A 21837-nucleotide genomic window follows, 5' to 3' on the forward strand; every position below is an offset into this window, starting at 1 on the left:
TCGTATCAATGGCCGTCAGTTTTGCAGTCAATGTCGGATTGAATTAACGCAAAACGAGTTCATTTTGAAGAAATATTACTTATGTTTTACGAAAAATATTGTTAATTATTAATATTGTGTTTAGTTATTTGCAATGTATTGTGTTATTTAATCATATTTGTGTAATTGACAATGATTGAAGATTGAAACAAAATGGAGGCGAATAGTGATGTGCCCGCCATTATCGACTCGGAACGCGATTTCGTTATTCTACTACTGAAACTTTATCGAGAAAATTCCTTGCTTTGGGACACAACAAAAGACGATTATACAAATAAATACAGAAGGCATGTTGCATTAAATAATATTTGCAATGCATTAAAAGTTTATAGGCCAAATTATACGGTGCAAGAATTGAAGCGAAAGTTGAATATTTTGCGAACGAATTTTAATAAAGAAAGAAATAAGATAGAAAAGAGGAAAGCTGAATCTGTTGAGGGAGAAGCCGAGCCTATTTTGTGGTATTACAATGAGATGACTTTTCTCATTGGACAAGAAGCTGTAGTGAAAAGAACTGCGCCTTCAGTTGCGGTAAGTAAAATAATACGTTATGAGAGCCTGAGGCATTAAGGTTCGCCTGTTTACCTACTTTTAGTATTTAAAAGCCAAAAATTGAATAATAATATACTTCTTTAAGGCCTTAATTTTTCAATTTTGTGAGTGGTCTGTAATTTTTTTGTTTAATCATTAGTAACTGGTTAACCGGCTCGAAACCGCCTCAGAAAAAAAAATAGATTTACTTTATTTTTCTTTTTTGCAAAACTTTATCCAATTTTGTCTTGGGGTTAATATTTCCATGATAAGTTTCGTTGAAATTTTGTCAGTGGTTTAGCCGTGAAGCAAGACAGGCTGACAGACGCATTTATAATTTTGGTATGAATATCGTGGTCATAATTATTACTAATGGATGGACAATAATGCCGCTACCGCCAGATCTTTATGTAGATACGTTATCTGATCGTGTTGCCGCTTTAATAGTAACTAATCTTTAACATCGACTTATCTGTCATTAAGTGTTGATTAAAACAAAGACATTATCTTTAACAAAGAGGAAGTAGAGTCATTTAAATAATCAGTCGATAATCGATCGACTGAGTGGACTGAATCACATCAATACCTTAAGTAGAATCACATGACTTTGGAATTAAACGTAATCCGTAAAAAAGTTAAAAGAATAAAGTTTATTTTATTACATATTATCTGAAATATGTTAAACTATTTGGAACTGCCTAACCAAACACATAAAATCACGCCATTTTCTCATTGAGGTAGGCAGAGACCAGAACGCCATTTGACACATAGCTTACAAACTTCTCTTGCCTCATTCACATCCATACATCCTACTACAGTACTGCCTAACCAAACAATATCTTAATATTTTCTCTTATTTACAGAACAAAAAGCCCCCGCACCCGAAACTGATACGCCGTTTAAAAAGGCCAAAAATAAGTATAATAACTGATCCTTTAAAGTCCAAAGATGGTTTGGACAAAGAGGAAGAGATTCTAGCACAATGTTGGGCCATGAAGCTGAAAAAACTAACCGCAGAGCAGAGACTGTATGCTGAAAAGATCATCAATGATACACTTTTTGAAGCCGAACTTGGGACTTTGACAAGACATGGCGCTACTTTTAACTCTGAGCCTGTGGCGTGGGTGGGGTACTCCAGCGAAGACGATGGATCGACCTTCAAGTGTCCTAAAGGAGAATAATGTGTGTAATTTTTAGCATTTGTTTTTAATTAAATTTAATTGTTTAAAAAAAAATGTTTTCATCGTTTAAGCCCAATGTTGTTAGATTCCTAATTTCTTTGTAATATATATTTTTTTAAACCCATTACTGTCCCACTGCAGGGCAAGAGTCTCCTCCTAAACGAGGGGGAGGGGTTAGGCCTTGAGTCCACCACGGCGGCCAAATGCGGGTTGGGGACTTTGCGTGCCTTCAATAAATGTATTAATTAAACAAATTTTTAAGCATGCAAGGTTTCATCACGATGTTTTCCTTCACCGTGATGAGTATTTTTAATACACACATAAATTCGAAAAGTCATTGGTGTGTTGCCTCGGGTTCGAACCTGCAACCACTTGCGTGGGAGGTGGCAACTTAGACCACACGCTATCACTGTTTTTTTTTGTAATAGATTAGGTACGGAAATATGTACTTTCAGAATGTTTCAATGAGTCGAACCTCGATATCGAATATGATCTTCCAGTAATCTGATAATGATTATTCTTTTTGATGTATCTTCAAGTGAAAGATGATGTCACTATTTTTACACATTCAAATACGTTTATAATATTAGGTCGGAGAGAAAGTCTTTTCGCATTATAGTAAGTATGAACTTGTAATAAAATATTTTTTCTACACAAAAAAACTCGATATTTGGGTACCTCACGAGCTCAAAGGAACCTAATTAACCGTGTACTCATTTGTGATTCTTGAAGCCAAAGAGATTTTATTACAAGTTCATATTCATACTATGATGCGAAAATACTTCTTCCCCGACTTAATAATTATAAAAATATTTGACAAACAGTTTACCTAATAATCTACCACCCAAGCTGTAATTATTATAGTACGCACATAAAATCACATCTTTTCCCATAGGGGGAGGTAGAAACCAAAGAACGCAACTTGCTACGATCCCTACAAACCTCTTCATGCAGGTACTGGTTCACAAAAAGGAAGGAATTAAAATAATGAATTTTCAAGATTTAAAATCGATAAATTACAATTTCCCCAAGTTTTTTTTGGAAATTCTTAAAATAAGAACTCGTGACTGTTATTACTGAATAGCGATTATAATATGAGCAATAAGCTTATCTCGATTATCTCTCTATCAATCTATGATATAATAATAGTACTATTCTAAGTATAGGTCCTTACATTGACGCCTCAGAATCATGAAAAGGATAGGTATTTTTTATTCCATAATAAAAATAATGTAGATTATGTGAATGAGACAAGGGAAGTTTGTAAGGATCCTACCTCTATGGGAAAATGCGTGATGTTAAGTGGGTATGAAAAAATAACTTTAAAAAGAAAATTGTTATAAAAATACTATATTTACCCATAGCCTTTGGGGTGTGGACGGTAGTGTGTAAAACTGCTTAATGAGACTTTGGATACGATTCCCGTGTCGGAAAGTGCTATTGGTCTTTACAAATCTAAATTAGAATATTTCTCAATAGTAGCTCGGAGTTTGGTAACATTCCCGGTATATGGCATTAAGCTCGCCCTCTACTACATGGGACTAACAATGTAAATGGCAAACCTTGAGTGTATTTTATACACCTCTACTTGCACCGTAGGTTATAACAGGCGTGAAATTACGTGAGTATAATTAACCCAAGACACATTTCATATTTAAAATCTTTCCACTCAGATGAAATAGCAGCTTGTATATTCTAGAGGAGAACCCAAAATATACAAGGCAAAATAAATAACCCTACACTAACCAAACGCTAATATAACAGAGCCTTTTCAACTAAATACATTTCACTTAACGCAATCAAACAATAAAAGCGTCAAACTTATACCAAAAACCATTATTTTTCACAGCTCATAACAATAAACATATTATGTAATAAAAAATCTGCAGCGCGCGGTTTTCAGTGCAATAAAACAAAATGGCGCGCTTTGCCGGCATGACGCCAGCATGGCTGACAAATCATATACCTTTGCCACCAGATGGTACATTGACAAATATATTAAGAATATTGGAAGGATTCTCGCTCTATATTGGATGAAATTGGAAAACTGGCTGAATCTGAATCCCTGAGTTTTCTTATGATACATTTTTACTTTTTTTTTCTTTAGCTTCGTGGCGATTCAGACTTTATGCCTAATTCCGCCAATAACAGTACTAATAAAAATAGGTATATCAAAAAATATTTTGAAGTCGTATTTTTTCACCTGCTAAACAACCACCTTAAAAAAAGTCCTGTTTTTTTCTTTTATAGTTATTGGTGTTAGGTAAAAACTAGGTTTCGTTAACTGCCTGTGTCTAGTTTACTGTGTTTGCCTGGGGGATATAATTCCTGGGGGCAAGTGTTAGTGAAAATGTTATGTCTTCTCCAATTTATATTGGGATATTCTTAATACTTCCATCTCACACCTCATAGTCTCTGTGGTCTGGACTGTTTAGTGCAGGGATTCCCAACCTTTTCTTATTCCGGGACCACTTTTATATTATTCTTGTTAACAGGGACCACTATGTAAGTATATTAAAAATAAAATGTAATAATCTGAAAATTTAAAATTTTAATAGCATTCGCGGACCATATCTTGCCTTCTGGACCACTGGTTGGGAACCACTGGTTTAGTGGGACCGACTACGAGGTCTCTGGTTCGATTTCCGGTCGGTCAAAATGCTCCTAGTATTTATAAATTTTTATTAGAATATTTCCCAATTGTGGCCCTGAGTATGGTAAGATACTCGGGCTCGATATAAAATAATGGCTATAGGCTCTCCCTTTTTATAGAACTACAATAATTATAAACAGGAAAAAATATGATATTTATTGCACCTTTTGCCTACGCTACGAATGCTCGAAATATTAAAACTATTTACATTAAGTTTCTAGACAGGTATAAGGGTGCTTAAAATGATATTTAACCTACTATTGTGCCAATAACGGTAGCTAGGTTGGTTTCCTTCCGGAAGGAAAGGGACTGGCCATAAAGACTACGCGGTCACCAATAATAATAATACATTTCGAAACAACTACCTTTACGAATTCAACTTTATTTAATTTCGCAATTATCGCATTTTCTATAATGTTTTAATTCCCAAAGACTTAAAACGTATGTATAATTATTTTTTTATATAAATCTATACTAATATTATATGTATATACTTATATACTTATACTTATAATATAATAAAGCTGAAGAGTTTGTTTGTTTGTTTGTTTGAACGCGATAATATCAGGAACTACTGGTCCGATTTGAAAAATTCTTTCAGTGTTAGATAGCCCATTTATTGAGAAAGGCTATAGGTTATATATAATCACGCTACGACCAAAAGGAGCAGAGTGCCAATAAAAAATGTTACAAAAACGGGGAAAATTTTGATTCATTCTCTCTTATGTGACGCAAGCGAAGTTGCGCGGGTCAGCTAGTATATAAAGCTTATTACCGTACAGTTTATAAAAGACTATTAAAAGCTTAATAAATATGTGATGTAGGTACCTACGGGTTAAATTAATTAATCAGCTGCAAAATTATGAGAACTGGAGGCTATCACGTATCTCAGTTGACAGCCATTTGAAAGCCACTATGCTGTCCATTGTTTTCTCCCTTAGATTATAGTGATTAGTACGTTACATCAAAGCAGCAATGTACTGAATAGTGACCATAGATTTGACGTATACTAGCTGTCAACTGAGATACGTGATAAGCCCGCAGTACTCAGATTTTATGGTATAAAATACATGCAGGTAATAGTTTATTTCAATAATAATCACTCCAAGGTAAGTATTTTAAAAGAAACTAGACTATTATTATAATTAGGTATACTTTTTAACCGACTTTAAAAAAGGAGGTTCTCAATTCGTGTTTTTTGTTACTTTATTACCTTTTGCTTGGTAAACCGATTTTGATAGTTTTTTGGTTTCTTGAAAGGTGATGCTTCTCTTATCTTTAACTAGCTGACCCGCGCAACTTCGCTTGCGTCACGTAACAGAGAATGGGTAAAAATTTTCCCCGTTTCTGTAACATTCTTTACTGCTGCTCTGCTCCTATTGGTCGTAATGTGATGATATATAGCCTATAGCCCTCCTCGATAAATGGGCTATCTAACACTGAAATAACTTTTCAAATCGGGCCAGTAGTTCCTGACATTAGCGCGTTCAAATAAACAAACAAACTCTTCAGCTTTATAATATTAGTATAGATATATATTTACCTATTTTTCACTTATATATTATTTTAAATTTCACACCATAAAAATATTCATTATCAAGTCAAAAGGCTAATCACCTTAAATCATTAGTTACGATGACACCGAATGACACATAAAGAAAAGCGTTTGGCATTTCCTATCAACAGGAAATAATAAAATAATTAAATGAATAATAAACCTTATCAAAACAAATCAGATGTTACTCATTGTCAATATAAGTGGAAAAATGTATTAGGATTTCCAAGATGTCAGATAAAAAGACGCGAATATTAAAAGATTATAATTAGTTATACTGTTATCTATTGGAAAATACAATGAATATATGTAGTTAAATTTTGCTTGAATGTGTCACACTTATAGCGTAAAGCGATATTTTATAGTAGACAAAAAAATGTGGAAATTTCGGAGTTCCTGCCTTTTGTAATCGGTAGACTATTCAGTTATGGGACCTCATTACGGCAGAATTATAGATATTATTGCATAGTGGTGTTCCAGCTGTGTGTCTCCTAGCTTCAGAGGGCAGTTTGGTAAAAAGTTTTGGCAAAAAGTAGTTCCAGTTGTTGTTGGTTGACAAGATAACAGTCATTACCCACCTCCAAGGTCGGGCGGCTTGAACAACTCTGACACTAGATTGACCAATAACCATTAATGAATTGTTGGCAGTAAGTTTTTCTTAACCTCAGGCTCTCCAATGCTAGGCTAGTGCCGTTTGGTTTTTGACTTTACATTTTTTATTTAACCCACTACTGCCCCACTGCTGGGCAAGGGTCTTCTCCCGAGCGAGGCGGGGGTTAGGGCTTGAGTCCACCACGCTGAATAACATCTTAAAAAAGCGTTACACAAGCGAATCATATAAAACATAGCTAACAGTACAATGAGTGCTTTATAGCTCGAAAGATAGATAACAGTTATCTACTATATATCCAAGAAATCTTCCTCGCGTATCTAAAATGAGTCAGTTATAATCTGTCGATAATCTACAATATGTTCAATATATATAGTTCACTGAAATAACGACGTTCATTGTGAAGAAGCAGCCTAGGACAACAAAGGTTTTTGACTTAAACACAACTACAAACAAATATAAAGGTAAGTGTTTTTTTGATGGAATATTTAGTCACGGATAAGGTAACCGTTGCATATACTTTTGAATAAGTAATGGTTAGTTTATAGTGGAAATTTGACTGTTGTTTTACAATTTATCTAGTAGATAAATTATATGACACTTATTTATTATCAGATCCAAATTGTAAATTTGTTTAATCGTACCTATGCAAAATGACAATATCTAAAATGTCTTTTAACTTTCAATTAAGTCACTGTTTCTTTATATTACTTTTTAAATTATTTAACTTTATAGAAAAATGTAAACAAACAACGCCATCTATTGGCGAACTACTGAATGAGTTCTTTTACATAAATGTCAATGATTACAGATGATGAAACAAGTGCTATTCGGTCTGTTCGCCATCCTGGCTGTGGTGAGCGCCTCAGAGGTGCAGCCGAAGAAGGAGTTCGAGCCCGTGGTGGTGGTAGACTCCGTGGACGATGGCCGCACAGCTGAGACTCGCAACTTGAATATCGGAGGCGTTTACCCCGGAGACAGACTGCTTTACAGGTAATTATGTTTGTTATAGAAACTTACACTCCCGTTTTAAAGACTTTTAATAAATAGAAGGAAAGTAAAACGGGTAAAACCCCATTAAAGTATTGCCAAGGTTATTCATATTGGAGTGAATGATTGTAAAATTTTCAGGCGCGTAAAAATCTAAATTAAAGCAAATCTCTAAATATTAATTGTCCATAGTTAAACGGAAACGATCCAACCCACACAGACGTAGTTTCGAGATATTTAACTTTAAAGTTCAGATCGTATTCCGTCATTGATTCTCCACTTTAACTTTGGGGACTAACTCAGGACTATAACTTCATGGTGGGTTTGAATTTTACTTGGATTGTTTTCTTGATATTAAAATTTTAACTTCAAGGAGTGTTTTAATAGTGTGGGTTGGATCCTTTCCGTTTAACTATGGCCAATTGATAATCGGTGTCTATGGATTTTCTTCGATACATTTCAAAAGAATATTTCAAAAATATTAAATTTCGAAGATGTTGGTGATTACCAAACAGTATAGCATCCAATTAAATCAAATACATATTTTGGCTTGTCTAAATGCGGGATTCATCCTGCAAAAACGAATCAATTTCCTGAGTGACATTGTTCTGTAGCATTTTTTTTCTTAATCACTAATAAAAGCACGTATATTTCCAGCAACTACTTCTCCAAGGCGCCAATGGCGAACGCGATCCAGTCTCAGGACATCACGTACCGCAGCAACTCTTCGGCCACCAGGATCACGGCTATCCAAGTGAACGAGGTGGGGTACACGCAGTGGGCCACGGCTCGCGTCACCGCTGGCGGTCTGAACCGCAACACCGTCACTATCCGTCTCTCGTCCGCCAGAGGCTACGGTTACTACTTCGCACTTCGCATTTATGGCCGTTAAGAAGGATCTGATTTTCTCAAACGACTTGTATTATTCTAACTTGTATAAACGATGTTCCGATTTTTGTGTAAGGCTGTTGAATATTTCATTTTCATTTTTGATAATTATTTAATAAAATACTCATGTCATAAAACGTTTCAATTTTTTAAGGATACATGTAATCCTCTCAATTCTATGATCATTCTACGTATTGTGAGATTTTTTGAGTGATCAATTAATTTTTAGAATTTTATACGCATGTCACTATTTCCATCGACAAAATTGATTTTGAAAATGTTACAGGGCACACATAATAATGATGACCGTACCCTAACGCAACGATAGCGCATTTTAAACGCTCATGCGAATAAGGCCATACTGCTCAAAGAGCGGCAAATTTCAATAAAAATAATGGTGTATTTACGTAAAAATAACCAAACTGTAAACTAGTTTGGCATTCAAAACATAGTAATAAAACATCAATAAAGGCATTGAAAGTAACAACGCGACATGTTATAGCCTTCGACGTTTGTTACCTAACAACATTGGCACTCGGCCAGATCCCCGGCGCGGGATTATTCTAGCTATTTTAAGTTTTTGGTCAACTTTACGTAACCGGACATGATAAAGAGTTATCAGCGGTTACGCCGATTAGTATTTAAATACTATTCCATTCTATTCTATCGTATGGTTAGTGGTCAACCTGGTGTCAAAGTTGTTCAAGCCGCCCGAAAGGCCTTTGACATGGCTTAACGACTGTTATCTTAATTGACAACAACCGGGACCGACTTTTTACGTGCCCTTCGAAGCACGGAGACGCTCAGTTCAAATACCACTATGCGGTCACCCATCTATGGAATGACCGCGCCAACGGTTGCTTAACCCACAGATCGTTGTCCGACCGGTGAGCACAACTGGCTATGAGCGCCTCATTTAAATACTATTTTTGGTATAGAATTACTTTACAGTTTAGGTGTTATGTTGTTTGTACACCAAGTTTAAATTTAACCCATTTATGTCCTCCCGTAATGAGGGAGGGACTAGGCCTTGAGTCCACCACGCTGGCCAATTGCGGTTTGGGGACTTTGCATACCTTCAAGAACTGTTCTAAGAACTCTCAGGCATGCAAGGTTGCTTCACGATATTTTCTTTTACCGAACAAGTGATAATTATTTCTAATACACACATAACTTCGAAAAGTCATTGGTGAGTTGCCACAGGTTCGAACCTGCAACCACTGGTGTGGGGGCTAGCAACTTATACCACTCGGCTATCACTGTATATTACACATTAACCTATATTCATTATTATTCCTTCGGTGAATTCATCAACAAATGCACTTAGTTTACTGTATCGTATTTATAATCTTCATTGAGAACATAATCAATACGTAATTAAATACATCCGTTTTTTAGCTGTCTTTGTGACACACTACCTTTGAACATGAGTTCTCGGATTCGATTCCCAGGTGGGACAAAGTAAAAAAAAAAAATTTCATTGGAAAACTCACACACGGTCATTTGATTCCAAACTAAGCAGAGCTAGTACTATGGTAACCAAATAACTGATAAACATACTTATATTCTTCTAAATACATACTTATATAGATAAATTGACATCTAGACTCAGAACAAATACTCGTGCTCATAACACAAAGATTTGTCCCGGGTGGGATTCGAACCCACCATACGCGGCGCTACGGTTGAAAAAATAGATGTTGGCCGATTCTCAGTCCTACTCAATATGCTCACAAAATTTCATGAGAATCGGTCAAGCCGTTTCGGAGGAGTACGGTAACGAAAACTTTGACGCGAGAATTTTATATATAAGATATTGTTTTTACCATCTACACCTCTGCCTACATCTTGTTATGTACCAGGCGTTATATTATATCGGTATATAGGTATGTATGTCAACGTATTAATTTAAAAAATACAAGTTACTTTAGATAAGCCATATAAAGCTTAAAGGGCTTAATATCTAGGTATATGCTGCAATTTTTCATTATCTTTTAATCCCTCGTTGGAAGTGCACGCTAGTGAGCACGTGGCTCAATAAGGCTGTTTATGCATTGTCGACTTTTTTGTCGTATGTAAGTTTGTTGTAGGATTATTAAAGTAATATATAGCGCAGCTTCAGGAGATATATTATAGTATCATATAGGAGGAGCTCGTGGCTTAGTTAACAACAGCCGCGCGGATCGATCTCTGAGTGATGGTCTTATACATATCGAGTTCCTCCGTGTTTCGGAAGGCACGTTAAATTGTAGGTCCCGGCTGTCAATTTCGAAGATCTTTAACAGTCGTTAACAGTAGTCAGAAGCTTGAAAGTCTGACAACCAGTCTTACCGAAGGGTATCGTGTTAAATTCCAGGTAACTGGGTTGTGGAGGTCAGATAGGCAGTCGCTCCATGTAAAACACTGGTATTCAGCTGCATCCGGTGATACTGGGAGCCAACTCCAACATAGTTTGGAAAAAAGGCTAAGCTGATATATACATATGTCACACACGTTTCATGAAGCGAAATTAATCCGCTAACATCGAGACCTATTCCTTACACAAATTGATAGATAAACAAATGTAAAAAACATAACAAATCAGAGAAATTAATGATAATAATATTTATATGATAACATTCACATAGGCTTATATATTTACTGTGCTAAAGTTGACGTACTTAGTGCATTAAGACGGGCCGTGTAGCCTTACATTTAAACAGTATTATTATATTTTAATTAAAAAGTAAGTGTTTACAATAAACTAGTTTAAAATATTCCTCATTTACTTGAAGCTATGTTAAATAAAAAATATAAGGTATTTTTGGTTAAAAGTTTGTTTTAAAGCTGTATTTTCTAAAATGCCGTGATTGGTTCATATAGCAACGAAGTAATCAATCAAATCGAGTAATTGGTTATAAATGGAGTCATCAAATAAATATGAGTTTACAACCTTTCAGAGTGGTAGCTAAAGCTTCTATTTTTTAAGAAGCTGGAGATTTTTATAGCCCCATGAAGATTGGTAGAGAGCCTTGGATGGTGGAGGTATACAGAATTTAGAACATCAATGACTCGCAGGGTTATGCAGCTGGCGTTGGCCAGTTTGATACAGCTTCTTTATTTCGTACAAAACCGAATAACTCACTAAATCAAGATCATTCGTGCATGCCAGTGCTTTCTACTAAGTTGTCGGACAATTTAACCCATTACTGTCTCTCTGCTGGGCAATGATCTCCTCCCGAACGAGGGAGGGGTTAGGTCTTGAGTCCACCGCGCTGGCGAAGTGCGGGTTGGGGACTATGCATGGCAAAAAATAATTTTGTTAATATTATTTTAGATGAGGGGTCAAATTTTTTTTATGTTGGCAAGTCTGCTGTGTTCCGTCACTGGAGCCGCCGTGGACCCTCAGGAAGACACCGAAGTGCTGAAGGAAGACTACTGGGTTGATGGCAACCATAACGTGAATGTAGGGTGGATCGAACAGGGCAACTTTCTGCTCTTCAGGTAAAATTATAACATTTAGATAAATTTTCAAATACTTTTTATACCTTTGTACCATTTTTCATAAATATTAAAATAGGGGAAAAACTGTTCCTTTTACGCTTAATACATGCACATTCGGTTCGGCATTAATCGTCGTAACCGGGTTGCAAAACCGAATATGTGTAGATGAACCCGATAGTCACAAGAAGAGTAATGCCTGGTTTCTGAAGCATATTTAGCGGTATTCCATCTATTTAAACAGTCTACTTATATGAGCTTTAACGCTATTGAATATATAAACTACCGTTAAATGTACCTCAGAAACCGGGCATAAGTGAGTCTAGTTAGTCTTGACAGAACGTGCCGAACCGAATATGCGTGTAGCAAGCCCTACTTTTTTTTATATTAAATTTAAGAATTTTTTTACATGGCAACATTCAAGGAACGATTCTTTTCACAGGAGAGACTTCTACATGGCACCCATGAGCTTCATAACCCATAGGCTTGAGTTCACCTTTACCGAGCCTAACATAGTGATAACAGCTATACAAGCGACTGAAAAGTCTTTCAGCAAGGGAGCCTACGTGAAAATCATCGCTGGAGGAGTCAACAGAAACTCAGTAAGTTTCAGGCTCACGTCTGAAACTGGCAAGGGTTTCTTTTTCCTTGTACAAGTTTGGGGTTATAGAGTGTAGTGTTTGTGTTATTTTATTTTTGTTATTTAAAGGTTTTATGTCTTGTGAATAAGTATATTGTTATATCTCATAGGTTCTTAATGGGGCTGGTACCGCGCCTTATTGTACTGTGGGGTACAAAGAAGAATAAGAAATATAAAATTGGTATAACTATTACGTAAAGCGGAGCGCTTAGTTTCTTTCCTTGTAAAGACAGTTCATAAAAAGTTAGGAATATATGATAATAGATAATAGTTTTGTTGTTTTAATGCTTTTCCCTTTATTCGATAAGTATTATGTTTTTGTAATAATAAAATAAAATAAAGTATCTATAAAACTGTTTATTATTTTTGGACCTTTAAGATTTAATTGATGTGGTATAACAACTACCTGGAGGACAACAACCAGGTCCGAAATTTTATGCGTCTTCTGAAGCACGGAGACGCCCAGTTCTAAAACCACTAATAACCGCGCCAAGAGTTGATTAACCCACGGATAGTGGAGTTAAAAAAAATAATATAATGATTTAAACATTGATTTTTGATTGATATAAGCATTGACAGCCGAGTGGTATAAGTAGACACCTCCCACTCAAGTGGTCGCAGGTTCGAACCCGAGGCAACTCACCAATGACTTTTCGAAGTTATGTGTGTTTAGAAATAATTATCACATGCTCCAACGGTGAAGGAAAACATCGTGAGGAAAACTTGCATGCCTGAAAAAAAATTGTTTAATACATTTGTTGAGGGCATGCAAAGTCCCCAACCCGCACTTGGCCAGGGAGGAGACCTTTTTTTTTTTACTTTGTTAATGCATGAAATTGCATCCCCAACGCCCGGGGGAGCGCTGGGGTATGTGGGGCTCTCCGAACCAGAAGGGCTAGGCCTACCCACTAAACCACCAAGGTGTTGCCTCCTCTGCATAATGTCGAGGCTGCGGGATCGCTTAAAGCACGCAACCGCAGCCCCGTCGCACGGGAGGAGACCCTTGCCCAGCAGTGAGACATCAATGGGTTAACTACGCTTGCTAAGATTGTTCTGTGGATGGATTATCGGATTCTTCTGTGTAAGGCACGTTGAATTGTAGGTCCCGGCTGTCTATTTCAAAATCTTTGACAGTCGTTACGAGTGGTCAGAAGCTTGAATGTCTGACAACCAGTCTTACCGAGGGGTATCGTGCACGTATAACACAGGTAACTAGGTTATGGAGGTCGTTTCATGTAAAATACTGGTATTCAGCTGCATCCGGTGAGACTGGAAGCCGACTCTAACATAGTTGGAACAAGAGGCTAGGCTGATCGATTTAATTTTTGAAGATTAGACTTGGACCGTCTGAAAGGTTATCATAAGCTTAGTATAGCTTAAGTCTACGAAAACAAATATCCTATTAATTATCTTTTCGTTATACATATGTTGTTAGGTATGCTACACAAAGAATAGTCTGTTATTCTAATCAAATTAATTGATTGAATCAATATAATTAAGGCCAATTTTGACATAGATGATTGTCGGAAAATGCAAATCTATGCTAATATTATAAAGCTGAAGAGTTTGTTTGTTAGTTTGAACGTGCTAATCTCAGGAACTACGGGTTTGAAATGAAAAAATAAATTTGTGTTGAAATGACCATTTATCGAGGAAGGCTTAAGGCTAATTATAACATCACGCTGCAACTATTAAGAGCGGAGAGGAAACGAAAAATGTTACAAATACGGAGAAAGTTATGACCCATTCTCTCTTATGTGACGTAAGCGAAGTGGCGTGGATCAGCTAGTTTAAAATAAAAACAAACACAAACTACATAAATACATAATATATCATCACGACTTTCATACACTAAGGTATAAGCAGACTGTGTATGATGTACACCCGAGATTCACTATTTATAAACTTAGTTTTATGTAATAGGAGGCGAGCTGATTATCATATATAGGTCACGTTACCAAATTCCAATTAACTATTGAATATTCTAATATTAATGAGAGAAGCTATTAAGCAGTAACACTCTGTTCCACCCGGGAGTCGAACCGGCTACCTATACCTATGATCAGCAGCCGTATATACAACCGTCTAGAATGTAGATTAATCGCAAATCAAAATATACATATTAGGTCGTAGAAAAAGTCTTTTCGCATTGTAGTATGTATGAACTTGTAATAAAATCTCTTTGGCTTCAAAAATCACAAATGAGTACACGGTTCATTAGGTTTCTTTCAGTGAGCTCGTGAGGTACCCAAATATTGAGCTTCTTTGTGTAGAGAAAAGATTTTATTACAAGTTCATACATACTATAATGTGAAAAGACTTTTTCCCGACCTAATATATGACCCAAAGGTGACTGTCGGTCTGATAAAGTATCTGATCTATCAACGCACAGCCCAAACCACTGGACGGATCGAGCTGAAATTTGGCATGCAGGTAGATGTTAGGATTTAGGCATCCGCTAAGAAAGGACTTTGATCAATTTTACCCCCAAAGGGATAAAATAGGAGATAAGAAAAGAAAAAAGAAAGTTTGTATGAAAACTCTGCGGACGAAGTCGCGTGGAAAAGCTAGTAATTAATATGAAATAAACTACACTGGTGCAAGTACATAGATCGTTATGTATATGAACAAAACATGGTCAAGGCCGTCAGATAGTAATGAAAAAGGGACTTTTTCATATCTAATTAATACTTTACAAAATACGTCAGATTTCTTATTGTATTGTTGTTTCTAATCAGCATGACATATAAGGTCGGGGAAAAAGTCTTTTCGCATTATAGTATGTATGAACTTGTAATAAAATCTCGTTGGCTTCAAGAATCACAAATAAGTTCACGGTGCATTAGGTTTCTTTCAGTGAGCTCGTGAGGTACCCAAATATAGAGCTTTTTTGTGTAGAGAAAATATTTTATTACAAGTTCATACATACCATAATGCGAAAAGTCTTTTTCCCCGACCTAATATATAAAGGTTTGACAAGGTTTGCTAAATGCAGTAGTATATTTCATCAAATTCTTCTTTAATTCTCTGGTCAAAAGCAAAGTCGCTTCCCGCGTCTGTACCTATGTCTGTACGTATGTATGCTCAGATCTTTAAAACTACGCCACGGATTTTGATGCGGTTTTTTTTAACAGATAGGGTTATTCAAGTTGTTGTAAAATAACTGTTTAAACGGGGCGAAACTGAATCGAGCCGCTAGTATACTATATAAAATATTAAACCCTTTGACCGCCACGGTCGGCTATACTCGACAAATCAGAAAGTGCTCACGACGCTTTTGTTGAGTATAGCCGACCGTGGCGGTCAAAGGGTTAAAAATACGTTTGGTGGCCGCGACAAATGACTTAGTGTGCGGACGGCCTTAACGAGCCCTTCAAATCGCTTGCATTGAGACAAAATCCTTTAAACCAAAATATTGATAAAAATAATTGATACAGGAAAAAAAAACATAATTAATCAATATGTAAGTGATAATAACTTAATCCTATTAGTGACACAGATTGTGTTTGATATATAAACTTAGTCGAGACCTTAGTACGCAGTGCTTGAAATATTGTGTGTCGATTGAAACAGTATTATACAAAAAGGTATTTCTAATTTTCACTACAATTTTTTAATTTTATCGCATGGTTAGTGGTCAATCTAGTGTCAAAGTAGTTCAAGCCGCCCGAAAGGCCCGTGACATAATAATTGATATGGGACCGACTTTTTATGTGCCCTCCAAAGCACGAAGACGCTCGGTTCAAATACCATTACACGGTTACCAATCCATAGAATGACCACGCCAATCGTACTCTGCCAATAAGCAGAGCTTGCACTATGGTAACCAAGTAATTGATAATATAATATGTATATCAGCTTAGCCTTTTTCCAAACTATGTTGGAGTCGGCTTCCAGTCTCACCGGATACAGCTGAATACCAGTGTTTTACATGAAGCGACTGCCTATCTGACCTCCACAACCCAGTTACCTGGGATTTAACACGATACCCTTCAATAAGACTGGTTGTCAGACTTTCAAGCTACTGACTACTGTTAACGACTGTCAAAGATCTTTGAAAATGACAGCCGGGACCCACAATTTAACGTTCCTTCCGAAACATGGAGGAACTCGATATGTGTAAGATGGTCACCCATCCACAGAACAACCTCGGCAAGCGTGGCTTAACTTCAGAGATCGATCCGCGCGGCTGTCGTTAACTAACCAAAGTAACTAAACCAAGTAACTGATAAACATACTTATATACTTCTAAATACATATTTATATACAGATGCTCGTGCTCCTCACACAAATATTTGTCGCGGGTGTTATTCGAACCCACCACACGCAAAACCACGGTTATTGCGGCGAGGTGACCAGTTCACCACTGCACCAAACGTGCACTTAAGTATTCATTTTGATATACACATTTAATTTTTATTTTCAGATGAGGAACTCAATATTATTTGTAGTATTCGCTGTCATAGCACTGTATGTTAGTGCAGCGGTCATTGACCCCGAAGAGAGCCTGGTAGAAGAAGCACAGTTCGAGGATCTCAATGAAGAGTATGGCTATGAAGAAGATGCCGCAGTTGAGGACGTACCCATAGGAGTACGTTTCCCCAGTTACCTGTTCTTAGGGTCTGTAAATGTTGGGAATATGCTGTGCTTAAGGTAAATATAATATATTTAACTCAAAAATGACTGACTGACTGACATAGTGATCTAAAATTAATCAACATCCTTTCTTAGCCTTCGCCATAACATCTACCTGCATGCCAAATTTCAGCCCGTTCTAGTGGTTTTAGCTTTGCGTTGATCACAGCTAAATTTCAAATTTCGGCCATGTTGTGTGTTTTTTTAAGAAAGCGATTTACGCTCGTACTGGCCGAAATTTCAAAAACTATGACGACTCATGCCAGAGTTAAATTTAAATTTTTAGACCAGTCGGGTGGTCGCCCATCCGCTGGTAAAGGATTATCCATTATTTACGCCCCATCCTGTACACTTGTTATTTTCAGGAGGTACTTCAACATGCCAGCTGTACCATCCGTGGCACATACTCAGAGCTTCGTGTACACCAACAGTACTTGTAGAATCACCGCTGTTGTAGTGTCCGAGGGTGCATTAAGGATGGCTCCGAGGGTCCGCACCACGGCCGGCGGACTGAATTCCAATACCGTCACCTTGCAGTTCTCGTCTGCTCGAGGAGGGGGATACCACTACTTGGTCGAAATCTGGGGTACGAGGGTATAAGGTTTTGAACGCTAGGAACAGTGAAAGCAAGGCTTTATAGGTAATGTCTGTGTTAATATGTAGGTACTAGCTGACCCGCGCAACTTCGCTTGCGTCATATAAGAGAAAGGGTGAAATTTTTCTCCGTTTTTGTAACATTTTTTACTGGTACTCTGGTCCTATTGGTCGTAGCGTGATGATATATAGCCTATGTCCTTTCTCGGGTATCATAATATCTCCATACCAAACATGCTATCTTACATTGAAAGAATTTTTCAAATCGATCCAGAAGTTCCTGAGATTAGCGCGTTCAAACAAACAAACTCTTCAGCTTTATAATATTAGTATAGATATACTTAATATAATTATTAATTTACACTCATATTGTCTACATCTATTATTATTTATTTGCACACCCTTTCTCATCTCACTCTCCTTCCTCTTTTAAACATCTTCACAACAATCTCTGCATCACCCTTAGGTAGACTGGCAGAAAATGCTCCTGGCATTAAGTCCGCCTTTATACAGCTCTGTATACAAAGTTTAAAATAAATAAATAAATAATATACAGACACTCAGATCTTCAAACGCTTGATTTATTGTTCTCCAGAAAAGTATTTTTCTTTTAGCACTTAAACTATTCTTTATTTCTTGTAGTCTTAGGCACTGAAACCGTAGGTGCTGAAAGAGGTTTTTCAAAAATGTGGCACGATTGAAGATTAACATTTTTTTTCGTAAGTTTTTTTCATTTTGCCTTCAGACTGTGGATAGAGCGTGATTTTTAGTTAATATGTTGTGGTTATTGCTTGTTTTCTTTGTAAGAAATATTTTATATTTTTTTTTTGTAAATATAAAATTAAAACTAACTAATGTTCACCATTACGCCTATTTCATTACAATAGCATTATTTTTTTGTGCTACACGTTTATTTTTATTGCGGTCTGTTTCTTATATACGGACAGTTGGGTCACAGTATATAAGGTTTTAAGCTGACCGTCTCCGTGATTCGGAGGTGGAACAAGTCGGTCCCATATTGCTTGAACAACTTTAACACCACGTGACTGGGTACTAGCTATACGATAAATGAATGAATTGTTAAGTTAGTCATGTTGTTTGCATATTATATAGTCTCAGTGTAAACATCAATAAAAGCATTGAAAGTAACAACTCTACTTAGTTGTTCGACGTTGAATTATGTCGTTATTTTACAATTAACGTATGTATATAATATTACTTTTAGAACAACTACCACAAAGCAATTTATTTAACCCAATGGTTGCCTTATAGGAATAATTATAACTTGCTCTAACGGTGAAGGAAAACATCGTGAGGAAACTTTGCATGCCTGAAAAAATTATTGAGGGCATGCAAAGTCCCCAAAACCTAACCCCTCCCTCCTCGTTTGGGAGGAGACCCTTGCCCTGCAGTGGGACAGAAAAGGGTTATTAAAAGAATAAAAAAAAATGGTTGACTGGTAGAGAATTTCTAGATGCATTAAGTTCGCCTATGTACCACTGCTACATGAAGTTTAAATAAATAAATTTTGTGAAGGTCGTAAGGCAGTTTTACACGAATATGTACGCAACTCGTGGTCGATTGCTTTAGCGTAGACCCACCTTTATCCACTGGTGTTTGTTACCTAACAGCCCTGGCAGTCTGCCAGACCCTCAGTGCTGGATCATTCCATAGTGTTATATGTTCTTTGGTCAAACTGATTTACGTAATTGGTGCAGACAGGTAGGGTTGTCAAGGGTGTAAAGTATTGAAAGAAACATGTTTTGTATAAACTGATGGCGTTTTTAAGACCAGTAGCGCGTTTTCTACCACTATCGACTAGTCGGATAGCTATCGAGATAGTTTGTATGAAAAACTGGTCAGTGCCTCTGGACACCGTGAGAACTACATATTTTCTCTAGCTTTTTTTTAATGTCATCTTCTTGATCCCCGTCGATCAAGAAGATGACATTAGTCAGTACTAATGAGTCACTACTGACTGTATAGAATGGCGACACTGTAATAATCATAAAATACATAATATGTACAATGTACATATAAAAACGCTTCCAATACTGAGGGACTGAGCACAGTCGAAACTACTGAGAGTAGAAAGTTGAAATTTGATATGAAGATTTCTTAGGAAGTGTAGAGGAGTAATAAGAGAGGATTTTTGGAAGTTTCCTCTCGCAGGGGGTGAAATTCCACGCGAGCAAAGCCGCGGACGAGAAGCTAGTATTCTTACAAAGTTTTCTTTCGACATCAAGAAAATGTAAATAACTTATATAAATAAAAAATATTTGCTGTTCGTTAGTCCCGCTAAAACTCGTGAACGTGCTTGACCGATATGGTTAATTTTGGTCTTGAATTATTTGTGGAAGTCCAGAGAAGGTGTAAAAGGTGAATAAAATTGAAAATGCGAATAAATAAAAACAAGAAAGCGTGAGCGGAGCTGCGCGTGTCAGCTTGTCTCTAATAAACATTGGTATTTGTTGTGCAATATACAATATTCATACTACGTTTTTGTATTTATAGGTATTGATGCAATCTACAATTTACTATCTTTTCAGTATCGAAACGTGATGTACATAATTTTAATTGTATTGTTATCAATTAACGTTTTTTGTTTATTGTAGACTGCCTCTGTCTGGGCTGTACAGCATGCATATTAAGGCCTCGGGTTCTATTCCCGGGTTGAGAAAATACTCTATTAGAATGACCCCAATTGCCCAATGGCCCATAGCCGGTTGCGCTCACCGGTCGGTAAACGATATGTGGGTTAAGCAACCATTGGCGCGGTTACTCCATAGATGGGTGACCGCATAGTAGTATTTGAAACTGTCTCCGTGCTTCGGAGGGCACGTTAACAGTCGGTCCCGGTTGTTATATACTACGATAACAGTCGTTAAGCCATGTCAAAGGCGGCTGTCATGGGCGGCTTGAACAACTTTGACACTAGGTTGACCACTAACCATACGATAAGAAGAAGATTAGAATGACCCTTAATAGTAGCGTAGTAACGCGTCTACACCTTCGGGTATAAAAGGCATGATGTTTTTTATGTATGTCTTTCAAAACTAGATACGATTGTTTATTCATACAATAATATGAATACAAAATGTAGTTTCACTTCAAACCAGTTGCGTATTGAGTATTACAAATGACAATCAGATTACGCAGTACATTGCTGGTGCTGACGTAAGAACAACAAGACTAGCACCTTAAGAAAAAGCAATGTATAATGACTCTCAATTAATTCTCAACCGAGTTTAACAATTGCTCCTTTGTTGGCTGGGTTATTGACTTCTTTTTGGGAAATAACGTTTTACTTAAATATTCGCGCGCATAAGTCCAAAGTCTTAGCAGAAATACGTAATTGATATTATCTCGAGTAAGCCGCTTAAAATGTCAAATATTGAACTAGTCATTGTGTTACGGGTAAAGTTTACTTTTAGACAGTACAAATTTGTACTGTTTATTAGGCTCACGACTACCGTAGAATGGGGTTTTTCAGGAAAATTTGAGGTTAATTTGATTAAAGAAATAAGTAAATAGTTCGCATAAAAAGTAAGTGATGAGTTCAGTTTTCCAGTTCTTGGTACTATTATAAATAAAATTGTGCTATAAATAAAATTGTCAGGCAAATAATGTTATTGAACTTAAACATGCCCATTTCCTTCCAATTTGAAGTAGCCCTTGCATTCATAGTAACCTCTATTTATCTGTACCACAAAAAGAGGAAATACAAAATGACGATTAAGTAAAAAAAATACAGATGCAAAAATATTTGAATATAGATACGTAATATCACACTTGTTATTGTTAAAGGCTTAGTCAGGAGTGTTTGAACTACACCCATTTGTTTACACTTTATTCCCATGTAAGAGGTGGCGAGCCTATTACCATAGAATTTTGAGCACATTATCAAACTCCGCGCTACTATTGATATATGTAGGATCGGCGGACTAAAGAACATAAGTCAAAAATTCGATATTTTTTTTATTAGGTCTCCCGACTTCAAATAATTCAATACGCCATCTGACTAAAGCACTTAAGTCACTG

The 21837-nt window shown here is 36.6% G+C and overlaps 5 protein-coding genes across 6 annotated transcripts in view; 4 read left to right on the top strand and 1 right to left on the bottom strand.

Annotated features, from left to right (window-relative positions):
* Cbp53E (Calbindin 53E) overlaps positions 1–21837 on the bottom strand; it is a 95239-nt gene that overhangs the window by 18575 nt on the left and 54827 nt on the right. The gene's annotated exons all lie outside the window — the stretch shown is intronic.
* Positions 8–1780, top strand: LOC142982728 (uncharacterized). Its single transcript, XM_076129401.1, has 2 exons — positions 8–570; positions 1434–1780. The coding sequence occupies exons 1-2, from the start codon at positions 193–195 to the stop codon at positions 1749–1751; spliced, it is 696 nt and encodes a 231-aa protein (XP_075985516.1). The 5' UTR covers positions 8–192; the 3' UTR covers positions 1752–1780.
* Positions 6896–8584, top strand: LOC142982887 (putative salivary secreted peptide). Its single transcript, XM_076129608.1, has 3 exons — positions 6896–7033; positions 7381–7562; positions 8217–8584. Exons 2-3 carry the CDS (start codon positions 7381–7383, stop codon positions 8449–8451), a joined length of 417 nt encoding a protein of 138 aa, XP_075985723.1. The 5' UTR covers positions 6896–7033; the 3' UTR covers positions 8452–8584.
* On the top strand, positions 11439–12721 carry LOC142982775 (uncharacterized). Its single transcript, XM_076129458.1, has 3 exons — positions 11439–11471; positions 11764–11930; positions 12370–12721. The coding sequence occupies exons 1-3, from the start codon at positions 11439–11441 to the stop codon at positions 12602–12604; spliced, it is 435 nt and encodes a 144-aa protein (XP_075985573.1). The 3' UTR covers positions 12605–12721.
* LOC142982898 (uncharacterized) lies at positions 16104–18163 on the top strand. The gene is made up of 3 exons (XM_076129624.1): positions 16104–16154; positions 16994–17220; positions 17568–18163. Exons 2-3 carry the CDS (start codon positions 16994–16996, stop codon positions 17800–17802), a joined length of 462 nt encoding a protein of 153 aa, XP_075985739.1. The 5' UTR covers positions 16104–16154; the 3' UTR covers positions 17803–18163.

The sequence above is a fragment of the Anticarsia gemmatalis genome, chromosome 22, assembly GCF_050436995.1.
Source record: "Anticarsia gemmatalis isolate Benzon Research Colony breed Stoneville strain chromosome 22, ilAntGemm2 primary, whole genome shotgun sequence".
Classification (NCBI taxonomy): domain Eukaryota; kingdom Metazoa; phylum Arthropoda; class Insecta; order Lepidoptera; family Erebidae; genus Anticarsia; species Anticarsia gemmatalis.

Excerpts from the sequence above, each read along its gene's own strand:
- LOC142982728 (XM_076129401.1), top strand. The coding sequence starts at position 193 with ATGGAGGCGAATAGTGATGTGCCCGCCATTATCGACTCGGAACGCGAT. Across the intron at positions 571-1,433 it reads GAACTGCGCCTTCAGTTGCG|AACAAAAAGCCCCCGCACCC; the intron begins GTAAGTAAAATA and ends TCTTATTTACAG.
- LOC142982887 (XM_076129608.1), top strand. The coding sequence starts at position 7,381 with ATGATGAAACAAGTGCTATTCGGTCTGTTCGCCATCCTGGCTGTGGTG. Across the intron at positions 7,563-8,216 it reads GGAGACAGACTGCTTTACAG|CAACTACTTCTCCAAGGCGC; the intron begins GTAATTATGTTT and ends GTATATTTCCAG.
- LOC142982775 (XM_076129458.1), top strand. The coding sequence starts at position 11,439 with ATGAAGATTGGTAGAGAGCCTTGGATGGTGGAG. Across the intron at positions 11,472-11,763 it reads GAGAGCCTTGGATGGTGGAG|ATGAGGGGTCAAATTTTTTT; the intron begins GTATACAGAATT and ends ATATTATTTTAG. Across the intron at positions 11,931-12,369 it reads GGCAACTTTCTGCTCTTCAG|GAGAGACTTCTACATGGCAC; the intron begins GTAAAATTATAA and ends TTCTTTTCACAG.
- LOC142982898 (XM_076129624.1), top strand. The coding sequence starts at position 16,994 with ATGAGGAACTCAATATTATTTGTAGTATTCGCTGTCATAGCACTGTAT. Across the intron at positions 17,221-17,567 it reads GGGAATATGCTGTGCTTAAG|GAGGTACTTCAACATGCCAG; the intron begins GTAAATATAATA and ends TGTTATTTTCAG.